The 24,866-nt window shown below is 37.2% G+C and overlaps 1 protein-coding gene across 1 annotated transcript in view; it reads right to left on the bottom strand.

The window, feature by feature from the left end:
- CENPC (centromere protein C) overlaps positions 1-24,866 on the bottom strand; it is a 29,088-nt gene that overhangs the window by 2,904 nt on the left and 1,318 nt on the right. Inside the window, exons 2-18 of the mRNA XM_072862349.1 lie at positions 24,288-24,334; positions 23,020-23,081; positions 22,592-22,689; positions 21,377-21,467; positions 21,054-21,273; positions 19,916-20,119; positions 18,926-19,305; positions 17,452-18,301; positions 16,790-16,828; positions 15,464-15,537; positions 14,478-14,546; positions 13,122-13,226; positions 12,204-12,302; positions 9,433-9,528; positions 8,959-9,113; positions 8,368-8,458; positions 6,819-6,891 (exon numbers count right to left, since the gene is read on the bottom strand). Coding sequence (XP_072718450.1) covers positions 6,819-6,891; positions 8,368-8,458; positions 8,959-9,113; positions 9,433-9,528; positions 12,204-12,302; positions 13,122-13,226; positions 14,478-14,546; positions 15,464-15,537; positions 16,790-16,828; positions 17,452-18,301; positions 18,926-19,305; positions 19,916-20,119; positions 21,054-21,273; positions 21,377-21,467; positions 22,592-22,689; positions 23,020-23,081; positions 24,288-24,334 — 2,753 coding nt within the window. The remainder of the gene's footprint in view (positions 1-6,818; positions 6,892-8,367; positions 8,459-8,958; positions 9,114-9,432; positions 9,529-12,203; positions 12,303-13,121; positions 13,227-14,477; positions 14,547-15,463; positions 15,538-16,789; positions 16,829-17,451; positions 18,302-18,925; positions 19,306-19,915; positions 20,120-21,053; positions 21,274-21,376; positions 21,468-22,591; positions 22,690-23,019; positions 23,082-24,287; positions 24,335-24,866) is intronic.

Genomic DNA, 24,866 nt, shown 5'->3' with positions numbered 1-24,866 from the left:
TTTTTTTAATGCTCATGTATTAGGGAGACCCCTTCTTTGTAATTTCTGAAATAATTCAAGTTCCAGGTAAGTGCAGAGACAAATAAAGTGGACACCTAAGCAAATTCTTAGCCCATGCATGCATCCAATTAAGACAGGTTTTGCACTTCATCAGCATCACAGTTCCATGGAAATGGGCAAGGATGGGTGCAGGAGGACTGAGGCATGCGCCTCATTTGCAACCCTCAGCATCTCACCAGAGATAAGCTTTGCAAGCTTAAAAAGTCCTTGAGAAGAGGAGCTAAATTATTTTCAGTAAAAACAATACTATTATAGTTCCCTCTTCTTCCATCAAGAAACACAAGTATGTCATGGAGGATGCAAGCAACAGAAGCCATTTCACGACAAGGTAATGATTTCTGTGAACTTAGGGGGGGTTAGCAACTGAACAAAATGAAGCTATTCTAAATTCTGATAATTCACTTAATGTAATTTGTTCGGAAGGTTAAACAGGATGCTAAGATGGATTCAGTACACCACAAAATGAAGAGGCAAATAAGGCAAACATTTAGAGTTACTTTGTCTTTAAAACACAGTAGGGTTTTTTTGCTAGCTAAAATACTGTTTGAGTCTGGCAGCTGTGTTCTAATTTATTCCTGCAGCGACCTCTGTGCTTTACCTATGAAGTACCTTAAGAGTGCACAGTAAAGCTTAGTTGCTCAACAGGCGAATGTCTGCTTCTACTAATATGAAGAAAATCAGCCATAATAAAAGTCAGAGAGCATTTGCCGGATGCAAAAAGGCCTTCGCAATTATCACTTAATTGTCCTTCATGGGCCAATACTGGGAGTCTCATAATATCCCCTTAAGGTTGATCCCTCCTTCAGCACTTTTTCTTAACTGGCTACTTAATTAGTCTTCCTTCCTGGGCTTAATTGTAAATTTGTTTTGATTAATTAGCCTCAGAGCTGACTTGGCACTAACTGAAATATAGGAGAAGTGCTTAGTTTCTTCAGCGTATAGGCTACTGTATCCTAGGGGAGCCCCCTCTTTGTCAGCAATAAAATTTCAAGTTCAGACTGTGTTTGAAAAAAAACTTCTTTGTAATTAACTTTCATATCTTGTAATTTCCCCCTCTGTACTACAACACAAAAGTGATGATAACATAAAGAAAGGATAAAATTCAGTAAGTTCAGTAAATTCTCCTGTTCAGTGGATTATACATCATGTTCATTAGCAGAATCCTGCAGTTTTAGATAAGATGACTTAATGCTCTTAAACGCAGGTGATCATAGCACTACTAGAATCCCAAACCAAGACTGTAGGTTACCAGCACAGACAGATGTGTTCTCATGGCACCAACACCAGAAAGGTTTCCCTTACCAATATGAAAGAGTCACGTTCTGCTCTTCCAAAAGTTACTGAATTTCATTGAGAACCCTTTGCATAACCTAGACGGGCCAGTCTGCAACGCCTTTGGACACTACTATAGCTCTTCATTATGTCTACACCTCTCATATCACTCCTTTCCTCTCCCTCTTTATGGCATGTTGATTCCAGAAGACACCCACACAGCATTACCATGCATCTGCCATCTTGATCAATTTCATTTCAGCTGCTGTTACTGAAAACACAGGAAAAGGCAACTTTGAACACCATGACCATGAAAAAATGTAGTAAGCTAAATAAAATAATGTGTGTTAACAGCTATTATACCCATTTAATAAACTTCCTAAATAATTGTCAAGACTACTGCAGTTCTTCAGTTCTCAAATTTAAAAGTCCTTACCTATCAAGCTGCAAAGAGAAGTTAAAAATGTTACTCAGGACATTAATTATGTTTTTCTGTGAACACTTTTAGATTTGCATGTTAACTGAACAGTCAGACTGAGAAAGTAAACACTTTGCTTCTTTCAGCTCCTTGTTTCAATTATTGCCACTCTTGTGCTCCAAGCAAGAAAAGACTGCAGAAGAAGTGCAAAGTAAATGTGGTTTTACAACCTTTTGTGTGCACCTTTACTTGGGCACAGGAGTTTAAATGAAGCAAACCAGAACAGGAGCTTTGTGGGTGGGCTTAAGAACACAGAGCAGCTCTGCAGGCACTCCTTTTAATGTACTTGTTCCCCAATAATCTGCAGCCAACTGTTTTGACTGATGATCAGCTACTGTTTTCATCTTAGAACTGGACCATAGGAATCATTTTGGTTGTCAAATCCTAAATGAAGCTTTTCCATGCAGCCTGAGAAACGTTTGGCTTCGAGATCTCTTCTGACTACATTTGTGAACATTCATGAAGTGACAGGATATTCTGAAGAGGAAACGTACCAGCTTGGAAAGACTAAGATATTCAGTTACAACAGCTGTCAATACCATTAAAGAGGCATGTTCCATACTCTTCAGTTAGATGTATTATCTGCAATCAATCACCACTTAAAGTAAATCCTGTATTACAAGAGACATCATGCAACAGAGTCTACAAATCAGTAGAAATGTAAGAAATATTCCTTCATGCTGAAATGCCTTTTCAGCTGTTATAAAATGAGGAAATAGCTCTCTAGGTTTATTCCATTCCCCAAATGTTAATTTAAAATCATCTGCAGATAACCAATTCAGCTCTGTACTTGAAAAATAGGAGAAACTGTATATGTGCCTCAACAGTTTGTTTTATTGGTGCTGTTTATTTTTCTGTAATTACTCAACTCCTATTCTCCTGTTTTATGTTTACAAAGTTGTACAAATATGGATGTGCACACGTATCTGACAGTTTTGCAACCATTCTTCTGCCGCTTTAAACTGCAAAAAAGCTTTGTTTAGTAAAACAGGAACAGCTTCATAACCAAATGAAACTACAAAAAGATTTTTGTAAAGATTTTCAAAAGAACCTACTAACCAGTGAAGTAATTTTTTTCAAAGGGAGCCAAAGCCTTCAAAAATCTCACCTTTTATTGTGGTGGGACATTGTCAGACAAGCTCCTTAAAATAAGCCTCTAGTTGTTACCACAATACCTGCCATAGAACGCACGTATCTACTAACGTGAAGCTGATGAAATATGTGACTCGGCTTTTGTTTCCAGCTCTCTAAATTACTGTTGACAGAAAGCAATGAATTAATATACTAAACCAGTGACATCCTCCAGGAACAGTATGCGTACCACACAGGCAACAGAAAAGGCCATGCCTCTCTCACAATGAGGATCCCAACTTCACAGCAGGCAACACTGGCTAACTGACTTTGGCTAGCTTAGCACAAACCTGGCTCAGATCTCTACTACCATTAGAGGCGATGTTCTGTACTCTAGTGTAAGTAAATAGTGCCATCTGAACTGAATATACAAGCCATTATAGTCTATGAAATATTTTAAAAGTTACAACAGGCAAATAACATTATAGAAAACCTAAGAATATATATTTCAGCTACAGACCACAACATCCTCTGTACGGGCTATTACTTTAGCACTTTACCAAGTCTAAATAATTTTCCCACATATCTATTTGAAACCATTACAGTAGTCAGAAGTTAGATTACAGAGTCGAAAATACGCTGATAAAAAGAATCACACATATGCAGGAAGAAGAATGCTAACTTCTCACACTTCAGAGAAGGCTTTTTTCTTTCTTTGCAATATCCCATTTGGTAAACGAAAAAATTAGACCACTAAAGGTTACCCACAACTACTAGTAAGCTGATGTACACAAAAATGTAGGAAGGCAGAGCCAAAGCAAGACCAGGTAGAGTTGAAACATCAGCAGCTTCTTCTGACTAACAACCGATTCTTGTTTGCCACACTCCACAACTCAGCACCCATAGGAGTCCTGGAACTCAGGATATTCTCCTGCACCTCTTCACACTATATTCTGGCTAATGAAACGGAAGCAAGTTTTTTTACAAGTGTCAAGTTGAAGAAAAAAATTTAAAATGCAATCCAGACAAACTGTGAAGAACCTAGCTCAACTCAACTCCTGCGGTGCACTGTTTTAAAAAACAACTTTGAGCAACTGGCTCCAACTCGTACAACATTCTCGCTAACAGAATGAACTTAACAAGGTTCAGTGCCAAGTCCTAATGTTAATGGAAACTGATTGACATCTCCTTGCAACAGAATTCAACTGAATTTATCTCCACCTGTAACATACTCTTCTTCCTCCCTTTCAAAAACCAAACCGTACTGAACATAGATGCCAGCCAAGGACAATCAGCTGTGCTTGAAGCCCCATCTAGTGACAAATAGTGGAATTGTTGCTAAACTAAAGTAACAGATACATCACCACGCTTGGCACAATTGATTTTGCTACTTAAAGAAAAATAAAAACCAAACATTTTGAGATGTAGTCCAACTCCAAAATGTTCTCTGCAAACTATACAGGACATTTCTGCCAAGAAACCGACGAGCCAGGAAGCAACAAAACCATCCAGCCTAAAACGTTACATATTTTACCAAATCCACCCTATTCTGCTGACACTCTCAGCCATAGATTTAGGAAAACAAAAAGAGGCGTTCATGGCATGCTGACCTCGAACCTGCACTTGAACGTCTGCCACTTTCCAGCCTCTGTCAGGAAAAGGTCTGTACATGTTCTGCTTAAGAAAACATCCTGAAGGATTTATTTCTCATCATTTACTCATGACCCAAAAGAAAATCCACTCAAAACCTTGCTGCCAAGCTGCAGTATAGTGCAGTGGGGGAAGACACATTGGTGCCTGATACAACAAGGGCAATGTATCGCTTCTCATCTGAACCCACCAAACTAGAACACGTTGCTGGAAAGCAGCAGGCTGCCGTGAGCTCCATCACAACATACATCCACACTTTACTTCAGTGCCGCGAGCTCCACAGTCCATACATGTTCACTAACCCCTTAACAAAGTATCCTTCTGCTACCAAACTGCAGACAGGTAACATGGAAGAAAATTTGCAGGGTATCTTCCTTCTGAACTCCCTGGCTTTTAACACAACTGAAAAGTGGTCTTGTTCTGACTTTCAGCCGGAACCAATGAGCTGTTGGGCTCAGAGACCACCACATCCATGCCCTGACTGCTGGGAGACATGCTTGGGCAAGGAGCAGAGGATCTTTGGTCTAATGCTAGCCCTGTACTGTTTTCCAAGTAGCAAATTTCCAGACCTCTGCAGGCCTGAGGAGTTGACAGACTTACAAACTAAACTATGTTTTAGTGGGTGGGATCCCCTTAAGCAGTGGAGACAGCATGTGTGCCCATCTGGTAGCTGGTATGGATCCAACACAGAAGGGACAATATTTGAATCTTGCTGACCTTGAAGAGACCAACCCAAGCCCAAAATTAAGAAAAGCTGCCAACATCAAATTATTATCAGCTGTAACTAAACCTAAAAAGTCATTTGACTATTTTAAGTCTTAAACTGCCTACAGAAGTTGAGGCTGGGAAAAAAGAAAAAAAAAGGTCCTTCTGTGCAGTCTGAACTTTGACAGCAAATAGTTTGTATCAAGACAGAGGAAGAACTAAATGGCAATAGGCATGTTTCTCTGTTTCATCTTCTCAGAGTTAAGCATGACCTAGCCATGAATGCAAAGATGCCACATAACTTCTACTAAGTATTTCCACTTCAGTCTATATATGCACTAATCATGGGAACTACTGCTTGAAAGAAAATGGTAAAAAAAAAATATTACTTCAAATTCCCCAATCTAAAGGGTCTTTCACAGAGGCATGGTAATCTTGGTGTCCAAGCCCTTTCACAGACACCGGAAGTTAGCTGGCAGCTGAAAGCTTAAGGGAAACACTAAAGCCAATTCATCTTTCCTACTTTAATGTATACTCTAGATTTAGCATAAAGATCATGGCCAAGAGTGTTTACAAGGTCAATACTCAATCCTCAGGTCATTAAAGTTTACAATTCCAATTCAATTTTCCCTATCTCCTTCTATTCTAGAATAGCAGTGACCATGGAGAGAAAGCACCCTACCAGAATAGCTTTAGTTTATCCTTATCTTCAGCCAGAAGGAGCCTTGAAGAGCTAGGGAGACAAATGCTATGTATACCATCTGCTGTCTAGACTTGGCTTCTGGAGTATACAGTATAATTACAGTTTTCCCAAAGGTCCTCATTATTATCCAGAAACACAGCAAGCAAAACAAAAGGAGATATTAAAGTAATACATTTGGCAATGACCTATCACTGTTACACAAAATAAAGCTATCCACAATGTTCAGAGCTAATCAAGCCATAGGTTCCATACAAAAGATACAACTGACAAGCTCCCACTTAAGAGCTCCCATTTTACAATTCGATTTGAGGCACTAATCATACATCTGCTAGACAAAGAAGAAATGCCTGTCATTAACACATTAGAAGAAGACTGGACCCCAGCACGCAAGCATTCCAGCAGCCCATCTCCTAGACAGCAATTACTGGAATGTGAACAGCATGGTCCTACATTTAAACATAGATTATTCTAAGCAGTTTGTACCAGGCAGACATTAAGACTATCAGATGTTAGCTGAAGATGTCAAAATTTTGTCAAGTGCTAAGCATCTTTAGGGAGGTTAGGCATATAAATACAATTTGGAACAACCAGATGCTTTAGTCACAAATTTTATACATATATCTTTCTGTCTTTGGATGATACAAGAACAGTAACTGATGCAGAGTGAGGCCCTTCAGTATGTCACTTCAGTTTGATAGCAAACAACTGACATTCTTTTGGTTTTGTTCTTAACTCTTCTTACGTTGATTTCAGCTGCTCTGTTTTAATTTGTAATGTCAAGCTGGGCACACTCAAACACATTTTGTATGTAAAAATAACTCAAAACATACAAAAGCTTGAAAAGTATTTCAGCAAACTTTTCTGCAGAAAGTTCTTCACCTGTCTTTTTTGAGTTGTGTGAAGAGAAGAACACTTTCTTCGTTCAGAAGATTACGTATGTTATATCCATTTCCTACAAATAAAAACAGAGAAAGTTTTCTTTAGAAGCCACTAGCAATTTTTGAAGTCCTGTCTTCAGCCAAGTATATTTTTATTTAATATATTTTAACAGCAGGAATATTAGCCCCTAATATAGGATGCCACTCTTACAGGCACATCATTGCATTTCAAAGAGATAACAAGGAATACAGCTAGTGTAATTTATTTTAACCTGTGGTAAGAATAAAGCGCATCTTTGCTGAGAAGATTTTTACTGAAAAGAATGTAATGGGCTTGAGCTCTCAGCTCTCAAAACCCACAAGAAAAAACTTTAAGGTGACTGAATTTAATTTATTCCTATAGAAAATCTCAGTAAAAACTGCACATGGAAACTCATCTGCAGATCTTCACTTGGGATTTGCATACTAACATGACGACAAATATAGAAAGATCTAAAAGGCACTGAATGTTGGGAATGAGCAACATCCTAACATTCATATACAGCCACACTTGATGAATTACAAAGAGATCACCCGCCACAAGCACTGCATTGCCCATCCAGGCATCCTGAGAGAGGCCATCAAGAAGCAGGGAAGAATGGAAATGAAATATAGACGCTTACGGCCATACGGAACTTTCAGCAGTTTATATAATCTGCTTTCCCAAAAAGCAAATTACAAAATTGTGTCTGCAGACCCCTAAACTTTTAAGATTAAAACAAACACAAAAAAGCTTCAAAGCATCAAGCATTAATTGAACAATGATTGTTCAATCAGGATGTCATGGTGAAAAGTTAATGGAAAAACAAGTGGTAGCTTGTCATTTTCTAACATAGCCTCTTCACAAGAAAGCTGTACAAAAAGTCTCTACAGCTTCACAAACAGCCTCCTTTACAACTACTGCAAACTCTCCTGAGTAGTCTTACCCACTGAAGGACAGCTTCCCATATGGAATTCATTCCACTTTTATCTCAGAAGGGCAAAATCAGAGGTGTCTAAATTCTCAACAACCCACATGAAGTTACCACCCGTTCAACAAGACATTCTGCACCTTCTATATATCAAGCATAAAGCATAAAATATGGTGAACTGATCCAAATGGATTTTCATAATTTTACGTAGAAAAACCAGCAAACAGATGGTGACCAAAACAATTATATTAACTACCACTATATTAATCTGTCTGTGAAGTTTCCCCAACATTATAGCTAGGGACTGAACCAGAATACCAAGAGAAATTCACTTTTAGGACTTCATAGTGCCAGCAAAAACTTTGAGGCCAATTCACATAAACAAGCAGTGTTTGTATCACTGCATTCAAAGGTTAAGTCACCAACCCATGTCCAGTGTTGGGTCACATTCCTTTCTTCATAACCCTATACTTTCCCACTCTCTATTCAAACTTATCTCTTCTCATCATTCAGCTCAGTTTCGCTTCCTAGCATGCTAATTCAGTCTCATCCATCTGGTTTTAAATACAACACAAACTGGTTTTAAACACATGTACTTACCTGCTGGAACATAGAAGTAGTCCCCTGTAGTCAGACAATATGATGTCTTATGTAAGGTAACAATAATTTTGCCGCGGATAACATGGAAAGCCTTAATGAAAGCCAAAGGGTTCTAAGATTAGCAATGTTTCCTTTGCAAACACTTAAGAAAGTTATCCAAGAAAACATACTCTTGGTTTTGCATACGCGTTGTAACAAAGATCAAAAAACAAATAAGGTAGCAGAGCTGCAATCCCTTTTTCCCACCCTGCTGAAAAATATGATGCACAACTTAAAAGGGGGATGGGGGCTAATTTTATTTATTTGATACTTCTATCTTGCCTGCAAGATCCAGACAGTAAGCGTACATGGACATACAGATTTAACATGAAGAAAAGCAGGGCAACATGCATGCAAAGGACCTCCAGCAAGTTTCGTGGGTTATAACTCATTTTACAACTGAAATGATTCACTAATGTTTCCTGTATTTATTTGCATTATAGGGGAAAAAAATCCTGAAAAACCTGTCAACTTCACATGCTACTTCCAACCATTCTAAGATTTTCTGTTTACATAGTCTATTTTATAAAAATAAGAAAAAAGCATACTTACTATTGTATCCATGTGGACAAACTGGTGTCCCTTTTCTTTAAATGGTTTCAAAATCAATCTACCAGTGGCAAAAGCAGGTGTATTCAAATTTTTATATATTTCTATCGATTCACCTTTGAAGAAGCATGAGTGACTGCTTTCAGTGTTAACACATTCTACAAAAAAAGTTCAGGAGATTAACATTAATGCTAACACATAATTAGTCTTGCTCAGTTACTTGCTCAGTTACTACTTATTAAATCATATGCATTACATATTGTTTCAGTGCAACACCCCCAAGAGCTAGAGTCAATATTTAGCTGAAAAATCAGGACACTTTTTGTGTCTCCCTCAGAATTTTCTCCAGAAGAGCAATGATTATTTCAACAGCTCACCTTTTTATGCCCAATGTGGCATGAACAATTTTTTTTCTTATCAGTCTAAACACTTACTACCTAATGCAGAAAGGCCCTTGGTCACATCCCCTCAACTCACCTAGAAGTACTTCCTCATTTGTTACTGGGTCCAGTACAATGGTTGGCTTAGAAGTATCAGCTAGGGTGTGATCCAAATTTGCAGGTATCTCACTTCCTGAGGAGACAAAAAAACAAACAAACAAACAAAACAAAACCAGAAAAATAATCACTCTACGTTTTAAAAACTTAATTATTTTACCACAACTTTCCCACAATTTTAGATTTCACACATAAAGTACTTAAATTTGTTTTATTAAGTGACTAAACAGACTGAATACACTTCCTTCAGATAAAAGGAAACCATCCATAACAATTCTTTGAAAATGTAGTTTTCATTGGAATTATTTCTGTGTGTATTAGATAAAGGGTCTCTAAATCCTAAAGAATTTTCCAGGGGTATGCCAACTATATATCCTATGCTATTAATGACAGTATTTACTCAAAAGTATCTGCATTTTAAGAGAAGTGCTTTTCTAGCAACAGATGCTGAGAGGATATTAAGAGAGAATATAAAATACTTGATGAAGTATGAAGAACAAGTTTTTTCCTTTTACCTACTGCTGATGGGCATCAGGAGACTTAAGAGATAAAGTGTTCGGAAGAATAAGCACATGTTCAATTTTCCTTTTCTCAAGAAATACCATTACAGGAATCTCACTGTAAGTTGTAAATCAGAGAACTATTTCTATAATAAAAAGGATTTTTCCAGAGAAGGAAATAGCCTAAGAGTTGATGACAACCCTACACTTTTCAAATAGAAAAGAGACACTGGAGAATGTTCATGACAGAATAAATATCCTAAAGCTCTCTTGCAGAACTCTTAAGCAGACAATTTTAGCTCCACAGTGCACAGGAAATTTCTTTAAATGCAGTCAGAACAAGGATGTTAAAGGCAAGCTATAGCACTTTATAGGCACTCGTGGCTGCTTAAATACTCTTCTGCCAAGACAGTCAGGGGTAAGAAGAAAGTTACTGTGTTTGAAATAGCTTTGCTCCAACATAACCATGCCTCTAAAAAGAAGCAGCAACAGGTGCAACTCTATAGCTATAACCACAGAATCTTTATGGTAGCAATAAAATTTAGGAATTTGTCCTAGAAATTCTACTCAGCAGATGGACCTTATACGCATCACTTAAAATTCGAGGATGCTAGCAAAAGATTATCTCTCAGGATGAATGTCTGCTAAAGACAAAATCCATCACTTCTGGAAGACAGTTCAAATGCACCTAAAGCAACCAGTGATTCTTGCAAGATACAGTATGAACAGTCACCACCAGCTCAGGTTTGCGTGGACTGCAAATGATTTATATTAAAACATAAACTGTACTTAGATCAAAAGTTGATCTAGACCAGAATCCTGCCTCCTATCAATGGCCAAAAGCAGGTACCCCTTCCATCCCCCAAAATACTACAATAGAGTAATGGCACTTCCATGGAATACTTTCCACCTCTAACATGGAGCTCACACACTTTATTTAGAACTATTAACAGTTAAGTCTTGTGTGAATTTATCTAGTTCTCACCTTGAATCTACATAAATATTTTTATCCACAGTATTCTGGGGCAGGAAGCAAATAGTGAGAAGAGCCACCTTATTTTGTTTTAAAAACCCAGCTCTCACTATCTTCCTTTCACACCTTCTAGTTCTTGTGTTTAAAAACAAACCACAATTTATTTCTGTTCCTCTTCTCCATGCCACTCGTGATTTTATAGGTCTTTCTCACACCTCCGCAGTACTCTCTTCAGGGCTGAGGAACCTTCACCGTGTAGTTGCTTCTTGTACAGAAGTCCTTCCATATTTTTGACAAGCTTTCTCTGAACTGTCTCTAGTCCTACTACTTTCTTTTTGAGGTAAGGAGTAAAATTTACATGCAACACTAGAAAATCAGAAATTTGTACCAACATTGACTGTTTTCTTCCTTATTTCTCTAATGATTATTTCGGCCCTGATTTGTTTTAGAACTGTATCAGGTCCATATGGCATTTTTCATGTTTGTTAGCATTTTTTTTAATTTGTTCTATAACTTCCCATAGAAATATTTCAGTCTCAAACAAAAGCTCTAGACAGTCCCCATAAAGAAAGGTTCTTTAGCATCAAAACATCTTCCACAGAGAGCACAGCAAAAATAATTTGGCTTTTGGACTTTGACTCTATCTCCCTTTTCTGAGCACTACCTACATATTTATAATCTACTGGCCACAGAGGCTCTAACAAAGCTTCCTGTTCCTATTTATTTAAACATGGATTTATTGCCCACTTTTAACCATTTTATGCACTGTCCTTAAAGCTCTCTCTTCATCTACCTTGTTATGTTTTTGTATTTAACCTACAATAGCTTAAAACTATATTGACACCATTTGCTACCTTTTCAGATGTGATATTACAAGTATCAGTAAAACGACCAGAAGTTTTTATACCTTAACTGTGCATTATGAAACTAAACACATTAGCATCATTAATCAACAAGCTGAACAAGGACAGAAGTACAGCTTATTTTCTTCAACCCCTGCTTTAAAGGCACCACAACAGTTCTGGATATGTCCTGTATCTCTTCCTTTCTAATGCTGAGAAGTTAAAGTTTCTACAATTAGATTATACAGCACTGCTATAGATACAATAAGAACAGGTTTTTCCACATCAGATCACATTAACACATTTCATTGTAAAATTATTTTCACCCAGAGAGAGAATCAAGTTTTTACAGGAGAAAAATCTTACAGCAATAGAGTATTTGATTACTTTTTTTTTTTTGGTAAGTATCAAAAGAAAAAAAAGTCTGTGTTCATACTTGTTTCATCTCTTTTCTGCTTGTGACCATCCTTCCTCTGTTTAATCTTCCTGTGAGGTTCTGCTTCTGGACACACTATTCCACTAATCACAAGCTCTCCTAAAACACAAGAAAGTTAAACAAAGTTCACTAACTCATAATAATTTTACAAGAATGCAGACTTGCACAACCAACAAGCATTTCAGTTGAGAATGTATTTCCTTGATGCTGAACTTTTCAGATAGCTTTACAAAGCCAGAACAAACCAAAAAGCTTTTCAACATCAAGTATTCTGGAGTGCAATGCAACTTGTGACTTTTTGAAAAGAATTTGATCATATTTCAGTCAAAGAACATTTCAGAAAACCATGACATAAGAGTCATTTTTAAGACAAAATCTCAATTTTAGGGACACAAAGAAATACTATTTTCAAGCAGACTAATTAATTAGCGAAGGACCAAATTAGGCTGAATTGTCAGAAAAAAAATCCCTGAGAACAAGATATACTCTATTACTTAGGGAATTTAACACTAAGACTGGGTAAAGTATTATAGTATCTGCTCTGGAGAACAATCCCCGTGCAAAGAGAAATGCTCCAATGAATGATCCAGTAGATTGTCTCTCTTTCCAGTATCATACAAAATCTTTGATGTAATAAACCTACTAGTACAGAGAAACAGTTTTGTTCTTCCCTAAACAGTTAAGGCAAGGGTACTTAACGTGCTCTGCTGATACTATTTCTAGCTGACACAGGAGTATCAGGAGAGAAAAACACTACAGGGAAAGATGACAAAATAGCTGGAGACCATAAGTAATCTACTTTTTAAAAAAATTAACAAATAGTAAGCATCTCAAAGCTTTCATGGCACAAGATCAACCCACAGATTTCTCTTTACTGACCTATCAGGAGAAAACAAATAGGTATTTTGGAACTAATACCTGAAGGCCTCATCGTATAGTTTACGCGCTCGCCTCGCCAATATTCCAGAGGTCTTAGTCGTATCCTTTTTGTCCGACGAACATTAGGTGTGTTGGAAGGCATTACTAATTTAAAGGATGAAATCATTCACATTAAGTATGAAAGGAAAATTCAGAAATGCAAAACTTTAAATATCCTTTCCTGTTGTTCCATATCAGGGGGTCAGCACTTCCCAGCTGATACTTATATCACATCGCTATCACGCCAGGAAAAGGGAATCAAGTATTGCCAAAAGCCACCTTTAGCACACATCAGTATTTCACCCTCCTTTTTCTTAAATAGTCACCATGCTGACTTTACATTAGATGTCATTGAATTATCTTAGTGAATCATTGAGATACGGACTCTAGGGGCTCAAGCACAAGAAGCAGCAAACATGCTGCAACCATGAAGACAAAGCTCTCGACAAAGACTAAGAACCCTGCCTAAATCTGAGGGATTTAATTAGCAACAGTGAAAAGGCACTGCCTTGGGTTACGGCAAGAGAGTAACAGAGACTGCATAAGCAGCCCCTCCTCTTCCAGATTCCTAAGTCCCATCTCCAAGGTCCAGAAGAGCAGCACTTTTGCCAACAGAAACCCCACACATTTCCAAAATTTCTCAGACTTATTACAGCCTTCAGACTTATTACATAACCTCAACTTTCAATTTTTCTAGGCTGCCATATATGAATACAGTACGATTCAATATTTTAGTGTTTTTAAGAAAGAATAAAAGCACCTTAAGAGTTGAGAGCAAATTAGTCAATAATATTTAAATGCTACAAATAAAAATGGTAAATAAAAAAAAACTTGTTGAAATAGTTTTTGAAGGTAGACAACTATAGTGTTGTGCATAAAATAATAATGAAGGGAATAAAAAACAATAAAAACAGACTAGTATGGGACTACAACTGACTGCATGCCCATTGATCCACCCTATCTGAACTCAGACCACCACAGAAGGCAGGTTATTTGCACTCTCAGTTACACTGTGTAAAACTAATTCAAACTCTTGCTGTTCTCACTGAACTGCAAGCACTGTCTTGAGTCAATGTTAAATGAAAAATGGAAATGTGACAGTTAAAAAGATAATTGTTGAATACAGTAATAAAAAAAGAAACACTAGAAGTTTTTAAAAGTAACTTAAAAATTACTTTTTTAATTTTTAAGCATTATAGTACCCTGAAGAACTAATAACCCTTATCTGAAAATATTTATTAACATATGAACCCACTTCTAGGTGTTTTCCTGTGTCTCCTTCAGCAAAGTTTACATTAAGTTGAAAATGCATTTGTATTTATGCACTTACATTAAGGTATTTTAAAATAATCTTACCTATTTTATGCCTTGCTATATTGTCTGACAGCAGATCTCTTACTTGACAATTCAAGTCTTCAGAATTATCTGAAAATATGTTCAAAAAGCCACCACTATAGGCATTTACTATTCCTGACTTTTATTCAATATACCCACTAGAAACAACCAAAGGTAATACATGCAGAAGTCCCAATGTTAGTACTCCCACTAACATTTTTTTCTTTAAACATATATGAAACCCAATGTAGATAAAGAGGATATATAATTAGTTTTTAAACAGTGTAAGCTTGAAAATTACATGAAAACTATACATTCAAGTAAATATTCTTCAGACCCATCCTTCTGATAAAACAAACATTGGCAAATTATAACTACACATATAATTTTATTGGTCAAAATGCAAGGTCATTCAGCTTTATAGCACTCAAGCCTAACTTTAGAACAAACTTCTTACCAGAACACACACAAAACTAGGTCTCTGAAGAAAGCATTGCATGAACTAATAACATTCACAACTGGCTCTAAAACACTAACGAAAAGACTTTCTATCCCTGAGGCTCATGTTCATTATGACAATATGCGGAACTTGTGTAGGGAAACTTAAAAGAAAACTAAAATATTTTTAGGCGAACAGGCCACGATTCCATAAGACTGCACAATTTGGTCTAGGGTGGCCTGAAGTGATCACATATAGTAACATCACATGGCAACACACCAAACTGGTACAAATTTAGTCTAAAAAATTTGTTCAAAGTATTTGGGAAGGATAACCTTATCCTGGTAGGCTTGATGCGAAACCACACAGCGCTTGTCCTTCCAAAGCTAACACAACGTAAAACTGGCATACTGTATCACGTACATGGGCAGAAATGTGACCACAGCCAATACAATCTGCATTTCTTATTCTGGACAAGCAGAATACAACAGAAATTACTGTACCATCAATTACGGCTTGTAAGAAGCTTATATGTAAAATGCAAGAAAATACCAACTTTAAACTTTACCTGAAGATGTATTATCCTGTTCACAAGACTTACTTCTGGAAGCAAATTTATCAGAGTGTTCTAGAACAGGCCCACTTCAAAGGAAAAAAAAAAAAACCACACCTGTTTGAGTATGTTAAATGTCAAAGGAACACTACAACACTACCAAGAATAGCAAATTTAAGGTTTTTTCAGATCATGTGGGGTGGGGTTTTTTTCCTTCTAAACATCTGTCTGTGCTGATTAAACACTGAAGCAAATGACTGCCAGTTAGGAATCACAGGTCTGAAATTCATCAATTGCTCCTCTACTCAGTCATGAGGCAAAGTGGTGTTTACACCTTCTCTCTAAGCAGGTTTCCTAAAAATCTTGTAACTTCTTTTTCTTTTTTCTCCCTTCCAGAAGAAATAGACCTTCTCTTCTCCTCTGTAGCATTACGTTTCAAACAATTTTCCATAGAACATGATTATAGAAGTGCTTTAAAGAAAAGTTTTGCATAATGTAAGGAAAGGACAGTAAAACAGTTTGTAATTGTAATTTGTAATATGTATTCTGTCATAAAATCTCCCCCATAAAATGAAAATAATTAAAGTGTATGTAACTCCACTAGAGATTCTCTAGCAATCAAATCACTTGTAACAGGACTTCTCTCACAGCCTTAGCATTAGTACCCCTAACCTTTCCTCCTTCCTCCATCTGTGGCTGTGCTTCACTGCTTTTACCGTGCCAATGAAGTTCAGCTGTGATCCACCTGAACTCCAAAAGACACACTTCAATGCTAGATTAGCAAACCTACACTACGAATTTGTCCAATTAAGGCTGCGGTAGGCTCACTTATAAAAACTAAAATTTTCAGTAGAATTACCACATAAGAATTTAATAAATTCACAGACTGCCACTCCTGTTTGCTTTGTTATTAAGTTCCCATCCCATGAAGGAGAAGATATGCATATCTACATGCACAAACAAGTGTTTGGATTGTAGACACAGTTCTACACCCTACTTAACACCAACTTTATTAGTACAGTTGTTATTAGTTCTAGAAGCACTGGTATTTCTGTTCAAAAATCACACACTAATGTGAAAGCAAGCCTCAAAGGAAAAAAAATCCCCAAAGGTAAGAAACTTACTATGACCCCTTATTCAGGACAGGAAGAAGAATTTTATTAGTTTAACAACTGTATTAGCACAGTATTTAAAGACCTCAGGCATGAATCACAATCCCTTTTCTACTAGGTTCTTCACTAGTAGAACACAGAATGCAGTAGTAGTACCAAACAGCTGTTCTGTCTCAGTGGGACAGAAGTGGGATTAAACGCAAGTTTTACAGACAACTCAAGAAATTACCTTTCATGACTTGTAGCCTTCTCAGCTGCAAAGGAAACTCTAGAAGAGAAAAAAATAAATTATTATTATTACGTTTACTGTTAAGTCAATTTTACTTACCGAAAGGAACCTGTAGGTCAATAATTTTACGTACTGAACAGAACCATAAAAAAGACATTTTAAAAAAATTCAAAAAGCAATGCAAAGAACAGTGATTAAAAACTCAATTAGACTGGTTAAAGAAACTTCCTCTTTTGATTACCAATCATTAGTAAAGTTACTTCCATAAAAATAAATATAGCTGAAGAATTAAACACCATATTTTTTCAATTTATAAACAAAGTAACAAATCTGACAGTAAAGTTATTCTATGGGTGGTGGAGTTATGTGTGCATGTGTGTCTTTTTTTGTCTTTTTTTTGTTTTTAAACTGGATCTGCTACTCAAGTCTCAAAAGAACACATGAAAAATTCCAGTGCAAGTTTCCTTAAGCAGACACTAGATGTGCACCCACCTTTGAGAACAGGATGTTGATTACACCACTTGGTTTCTCTACTAGCTATTCAACCAGTCTGAAACTGTCACATAGTTCAATTGGGCCATTACTGCTTAAAAGTTAACAAGATGTGTTTAATTATCTACCAAGTTATACCACACTTGTAAGGAATTACATAAAAAGCTTACTGTAGTTCATGTTGCGTGTTACGCTTTCTTTTGTTACTTTTTATTTTCACCTCTAATAACTTCTGGTTTTTTCTTGCCATGTCCTGTACAGAAGAGCTGTCAGAATCCATTTGAGACTCAGTGTCCTCAGGGTTTGAGCAAACACCTTTACTGGTTCTGCAATGAATCTTTTGGGGTATCTTCCCTGAAGACTTAGCAGACAATCGTTTCTTTTCAGAATTCTTCATGCTGTCTAAGAGATGCTGTAGTGCTTTTACAGGAGTTTTGTTATTTGTGCCACCAAGTGACTCCAATGCATGCAATACATTTTTAGGCTTTGCAGACTTAGCCAACTTCTGAATCACGGAAGTCTGCAATTTCTGACGTAGGGGTGAGGTAAGCACTTCATTCAATTTTACAGGCTCTCTTTCAAGCTCTTCTTCACCAGGTTCACTGTCAGAACTCTCCTCTCTTTGTAACTGAGGCTTTTTATTACTACTTTTCTTGCGAGATTTTTTAAGCTTCTTCCTCGGACTTTCTGCCAATCTCTTAGCTACTGTCTCTTTTGGAAGTTTCCGCCTAGCAGTTTGTTTCTTGTGAACTAAATGCTGAGAAGCTTTTGAAACTGACTGCAGACGCTTGGAAGACTTGAGATTCTTTTTTGGAGACACAGTCCGCTCTTGCTGATGCCCAGCTGAGGGCATAGGTGAATCCTCACTTGGCATCACCCTTGTTTTACATTGTTCTGCATAAGATGCTTTTGTTTCCAATCCAGACTGTGACAACACCAGTTCTTCAGCTTCTGGTTTCCAGGACATGTCCTTTTTCTGGTTTGGAGAGCTTTGCCCAAGTGCACCCTTTTTAGTCTTTCCTATCAATACACAAAACACTTGAACATTAATATCTTTTCCCATTAAACCTGAAGATATATGTTGACATCTGAATGCATAAAAATAAACTAGAGAATAAAAATAAAAAAAAAAAGTATCACAAAACCAGATATTCCCCTGACGGTTAAAAGAAGGCTTTCTCTGAACTATAGTGTATGAAAAATTCAAAACAGAATTTTTGGTGTACTTCCAGTATTTCCTAGCAGAAAAAAAGGGCAGAAATGTTACATTCAATCTGCTTTCCAGTTTTCAGTGCTTGCTGCTACAAAACCCTTCCCAAATAATTCCTAAAAACTGATCCCCTCCAGTTCAAAGCACGTATCTTAACGTCCTTTCTACAGAGAGAGGAGCAAAAGCTTGTGGGTACCTACCTTCTTTGTCTGCTCATAAGAAAAGGCAACACTGCCAACTTAATTTGGGAGGGTGGAGGAAGAGTGAAGTGAACACTGCCTTATCACCCAAACCTAACTGTGCAACTGAAATATCAATTAGGAATCCATTAATGTCCCTCACCTACTTTATCCTTATTTCCCAATAAACCACCACAAAAAAACCCAGTAATATGACATGGAAGGAGAAGTCTGAAGAGCTGTTAAATAACTTACCCATATGAGTACTCTTCTGCCTTTGAGGTTTAAGGACCTTTCCTTCATTGTTAGAGACTGGATCTGATTCTGATGTTCCTTTGAAGTCATGTACTCTGACATTCAAATCATCCATTTTCTGTTTAGTAAGTGCTTCAACCTGTACTTTTCTGTTCTTGCCTTTCTTACTCTCTGTCTTCTCCTTTTCAGAGGGCTGAGGTTCAGAAACAGGAGTTGCAGAGCCATCTTTTTTTGATTTTTTGTTCTTACGGGGTATTGAAAACCAAGAATTAAAAGATACGCCATCTGGTTCATCAATTAAAAATTCACATTCATTTTCTATTTCTGTATCTTGATCTTTCACAGGAGGAGGTGATGGCGGTGATATTGAGGCTGAATACCTAAAGAAAGGAGGGACAAAGTATTCACACAGTTGGGGGAAAAAAATTGACTTTCAATCTTGCAAATCCAGTAGTGACTCTAGAACTCCTAAACATGCTACAGGACATTCCTCAGAAGAATTATTATAAAGTTCATCATTCATTGCCCTTTAGCTTCCAAAGAGAGCACAAGGCCTGCTTCTCCTTGCTTTGGCCTCATATTCACACCTCATTATTTCTCAGATGCTGGACAGTCAACTTCCCATCTAACTGGTCAGATCCATATTAGCTCTGAAAAAGACTGCTTGATCACTGCTAACTTCAGAATCACATATGGTTTCCCTGAATGCTCCAACCTACCTATCAAAACATCTCAGGCTCAGTCTGAAATGCTATTCAACAGCTACATACTATTTTACTGGCAGACAAAAGCAACAGCACTGTTAAATCCTAACAGCACAAAACTTTGAAACTATCCAAACCCTTTGTCAAGTGGCATTTTACAGTAATGTTGGACTATCCCAAAACATTCTCCCAGACCATGTTTATAGATAAAAGGATGTTGCTCCAGTACTCTGGACTGGGTTATTTTACTAGCAAATTATGTTCCATATTAAGCCTCAAAACAAACCTTTTTCCAAGCGTTCCTGTTGCTACAGCTGCTAAGATGACCGAAGAGAAAGACTTCTCTTTCTGTACATAAGACGTAGCAATACATTCTGTTCCTTGCATGAGAACAACCTGCTCATCTCTCCGAGTCTGAGGTCCGTCCAAATTTTCAACTTCCACGTGGCTCTTCACTGCAGCAGGCGTATTTTGGTCATCAAAATGTAATCTACGTATGAGAAACAGCATTCAAATATGATGCTATAAATCCTGAGTGCACATTACAGTATCATGTGGATGGACAGATGCTCTCATTTTCTCCTGCTGACAGTGTCTCACTTCTTATGAATGAGCTTCCATTTGGTAATCTGCTGGAACACAGGTTAGAGGCACTACTTCCCAGCATAGTAGCAAGCATCCAAATCAATGAGGCAACATGGGGTCAGTTTGTGACTCTTGATCAAAGTGAGGGCTGCTCAGCAAGACGAATTCCTAATTTTAGGAGAATGTGCTTCAGAAATCGTCAGGTTTCCTAGACCCTAGGTGCACTCTCTTCCCAATCAGTAGGAGTCAATGGGATCAGTCAGTCCCTCTCTATGATCTAACCCAGAGCTTCAGTCCTCCAGGAAAGCAGAACTGTGGCTGGGACCACTGGCCACTATTGCAGCTGGGCTTCAAATTTTCTGAAGAGGAGATAATGATCATGACTGAAGTTGTTCTACTTTGTATAAAACATTTGTATATTCAGAGCAAGAGGAACAATGACCGGTCATCTCTGCTTTAACAAATTTTTTGTTAACTTTTAAGGTCAACACTGTCAATAGGATTCACTGAAAAAGTGCAGACTATCTGAGAAGCTGATAATTTGGGGCACTTTCCTGTGAAAAAGGAGTTCAAATCTATTCTGACAGGCTTCCTGCACGTGGGTACTGCACTTTTGGGAATTAACTCTTATCACCAGAATATTTAATAAAAAACAATTCTGCCCTTTCTAAACCCAGATATGGAAATTTTCTGAAAAGCTTGGAATTATTTTTTATGAGTTCACAATCCAAACTCATAAATGATTGAAACCACCATGTTAATTTACTCTAAGGGGGGGGGGGGGGGGGGGGAACACGGACACGACACATGACACCACCACCATGTTCAGCTCTACTTACGTATGTACAGGAGAACTTTTCACCTCCTCCACAAGAAGAGGTGATCCAACAGACCCATGATCATCCTCAGGGTCTGAAGACATGGCAGGACTTTTGCATAGTGCTTCAACATCCTTTAATATATTATTTGTTCCTCTTTCAGACACAGGAGACTTTGTTTTTTTGGAATCAGCTACATAATCATATCTTGCAGGCTTCTGGGGTGATTCATGTGACCATCCTGCCATATATATAGAATAGGTTTAATTCTTCTACTTAAAACTTTACAAAATCCCAAGAAATAGTTACCCAAACAAACTTAATTCAATAACAGTGGTACCAACCTGTGCTGCTGACTGTCTTTAGTGGTGATGCAGGTAAGGACTCTGCAGAACTACAGGCTCTTTTCACAGAGTTAGTTAACCCTGCCTTTGGCTGTCATAGTCGATAATGAATAACGAGACAAAGTAAAATATTTGATAAAGCAGCAGTATTTTGACAGGAATATAAATTTCTACAGAACACGATATATATATCTTCCTTCCCTTAATTTTTACTTCCTTTCCCTTAATTTTAATTTGAAGCACAGTTCTATTTTAACTCCACACTTCAATTTTCTATCACGTAAGACTTTCTAAAACTAACTGTAAATTTCAAAAAACAGGTAAAAGAGTGTGTACAGTAAAAATCAATTTGCAGCTTTGAACAGACATCCTGCTAGTCCACAGGCAAGCTATTTACTCTTTTCATTAGAATTAATCAATTTAAACAATTTAATTCACCTTTATTAAGTCAGGCTGAGGTTTTGCAAGAATCACTTTGAGATTATACGGTATTCTAACATCAGACTAAAGTAAACAAACACCATTATAAAGGATGCCTGTTCTCAACACTGCTATTAATAGAATATTCTATTTTTACAAAAAAACTACTAGAATCAAAATATTAAAAGTAAATACACAAACTAGGTTATTGGCATCATTCTCTCAGACGGCACGTTAACAATGCAACTTATTTCCACTCTTCAACAAAGTTACAGGTATACAGAGTTATTGTACAGATAACTGTTTATCAGGAGTTGACAAGCTGCTTTTATACAAGAATCATCTTTCAATTTTACTATCCATCAGATAGCTAAGAACTGTGTCCATGTATCCGGCAAAGTGACTGAAACCAACCCCAATGGAGTCCAAGACAGCCATGTCCACCGCCAGTTATAAGGCAGCGTGCTTCAACCTGAGACCATGAGAAATTTAACTATTGTGGACAAAAAGCTGAAAAAGCTTTCATTACGAAATACCCAAGAAAATAAGCTATTAAATAAATCTGGTTATAGAATATTTACTATTAGAGCACAACAAACTAAGAAAAAAAACATTACCAACAACTATGACAGAAGGTTAAATTATAGCCTATATACTAATACAAGTGTATTATGTATATGAATATGGAGCTTATTAATTCAACACTCATACAGAACTAAATCCTGCAGATCTAAACTTGTACCCAAGTGAAACTGTACCCAATGCTATGTTGTGATACTGCCATAACTAACTTACCCTTTGGCTCTGTGTTGAAGTCCTCTTCTTGTTTCTGACAATAGGAGTTGAGCAATGGGTTGCACTTGGAGACCTTATTGTAAGATCACTGCTGCAACCTATAAAGAAAAAAACTATAAATAAGGAATTCTTGGAATTGTTGAGGTTTCACTTATTTTAACAAGTTGCTAAGGGTCATTAAGGTCATGTAAATCCAAACAAGAAAGAAACCAGCTACTTGGGAAAAAGATTACCTTTATAAGACAGCTAAGACACAGTTTTAAGCAGCTGGGAAGGGGATGTTTTTAAAGACTGTGAGAAAGACTTTATTTTTATTCACTTTATCTCTATTTTTTATTTCTATTTATTTACCACTAAATATAATACAAGGAAGAAATTATTTTTTTCTTTAACCAGCAAATTAAGCAAAACACCAAATAAAAGCTTACTTTCGAAACAATCCTGTATGAGTTTCAGTACATTTTGACCTGGCTGTACATCAATCTTATTTCTAGAAAGAAGAAGGGGAAAAAAATAATTTCAATCAAAGATACTAAATGTTCCTATCCCAGCAATATAAAAGTAGTAAAGTTCTTACTACTTAATATTTTAGATTATTATTTCCACTAGTCACAACTTTAATATATTTTACCTACCATTTCCCTGCACAGATATCTGCAAAGAAACTTCTCTAAATAAGGATTCCAGGAGAAAAAGCCCCACTGTCACAGAATATGATGAGAATGAAGAAATCTCTCCACATAAAAGAAAACATACAACTACCACAACAGCCCTCAGGTAAAAGAGCTTTGGGATGAATACAGATTCTCACTTGAAATAAATATTTTTTTTTTTAAATCTGTCCTCAAGTAATGTTGCCTGCACAGTGATCCAGTCTCAGCAGACCCAGAAATTAAATGTGTAGGCTGCCCATCTATCCCTTCATACAAAGAGTCACCCTCTGCTTCTCTTTCTACCACTTATCCACAGTTATTCTGTGCTTCTAACAAAACTTTCAGCAGCCAGAATTGGCTTGAGGAATCAAAACGGTAAGCAAGCAAACAGCTCAGTTTCTTGGATTATTATTTCAAACCTCTCCAGGAGCAATGAAAATGGCAGAAGTGATCCACTAGCCAGACCATGTTGATCAAAACCAAAATAACAAGAGAAAAGCCATGGAGTATTCCTCCCATAATGATTATTATATGCTTTTAAAAACAGGTAATTTGGTAGATTTGGTAAGCTCATAAAATGCATGTCTAAAAATGGATTCCAGTAACAAAAAGCTCATGGACTCCTGACATGCCTTTAAAGAAAGCTACAGGACTGCAAATACTCAAACTCATCTCTAACATTTACCAGCAAGGGCCAAATAAGCTAGAACTCTGCGTGGGCTTCATTTCTCTACCTCTTGAAAGGCAAAATGTTTGCACAGACTACTGCTTCTGTGCTCATGCAGCCTAGTTTGGGGTAGCTTAGGTATAGCTACACCACAGTCTGCTGACTCAGCAGAGGAGTACAAAGGAAACCCTTGGTGCTTTGTCCCCCAGCACAATTTGCTCCTCCCACCACTAAGAAATACAAGAAGTTTGGGAAACATCATATGATCAGTTTAGTAAGATATACCCAATAGTTTTGACATGAAGCTCTTGGACAAAAATCAACATAAGTTTTCCAAACAATCATATCTAAGAATAAAATTTTAAAGGTAAATTACCCTCCTCCATGGCAGAATCTTGCTCTGTAGCCTTTTTTAAAAAGATTCTGTGAAGAAATAAGAATCAATTTTTACTAAGCATGGTGACACTCAACAGAAAAACAAATAAGCGACCAACCTCCTGTTTCTCATGCAAGCGAGTCTCGAGGATTCTCGATCCATCTGAAACTAGTGGGAGTTACTGCAGCTGTTCTTAGAACGCCACAGTAGCTACAACCCCTGTAACAACGGCCAGAAATTCAGCTTTCCTCAAGAACCATCAAGCATCTGTTGCACTTAAAGTCAGAGAGACTTACAGGACATTTACGTGACAGAAATCACAGAGAATCTAAGGATTTGGTTAACATTTCTGTGATGACTACAGAAATAATCTTTTAAGTAAGGAAAAGGAATGAACTACCCCAAAGCAAGCTAGGACATAACCTTACAACACATCCCCTGCTCTGTGAGAACTGCTCACATGGAGATTCTTACCCTGTGTTTATCACAGCCAAGACTGTGTTGACAGGCAGTGAGACAACATCAGCTGTTCCATGGTAAAACTAAGTCTCGATTAACTCCCAGCACTTCTTCATATAT

Source organism: Ciconia boyciana, chromosome 5 (genome assembly GCF_034638445.1).
Source record: "Ciconia boyciana chromosome 5, ASM3463844v1, whole genome shotgun sequence".
Lineage (NCBI taxonomy): Eukaryota > Metazoa > Chordata > Aves > Ciconiiformes > Ciconiidae > Ciconia > Ciconia boyciana.
This window is presented reverse-complemented; position numbering and strand designations above follow the sequence as displayed.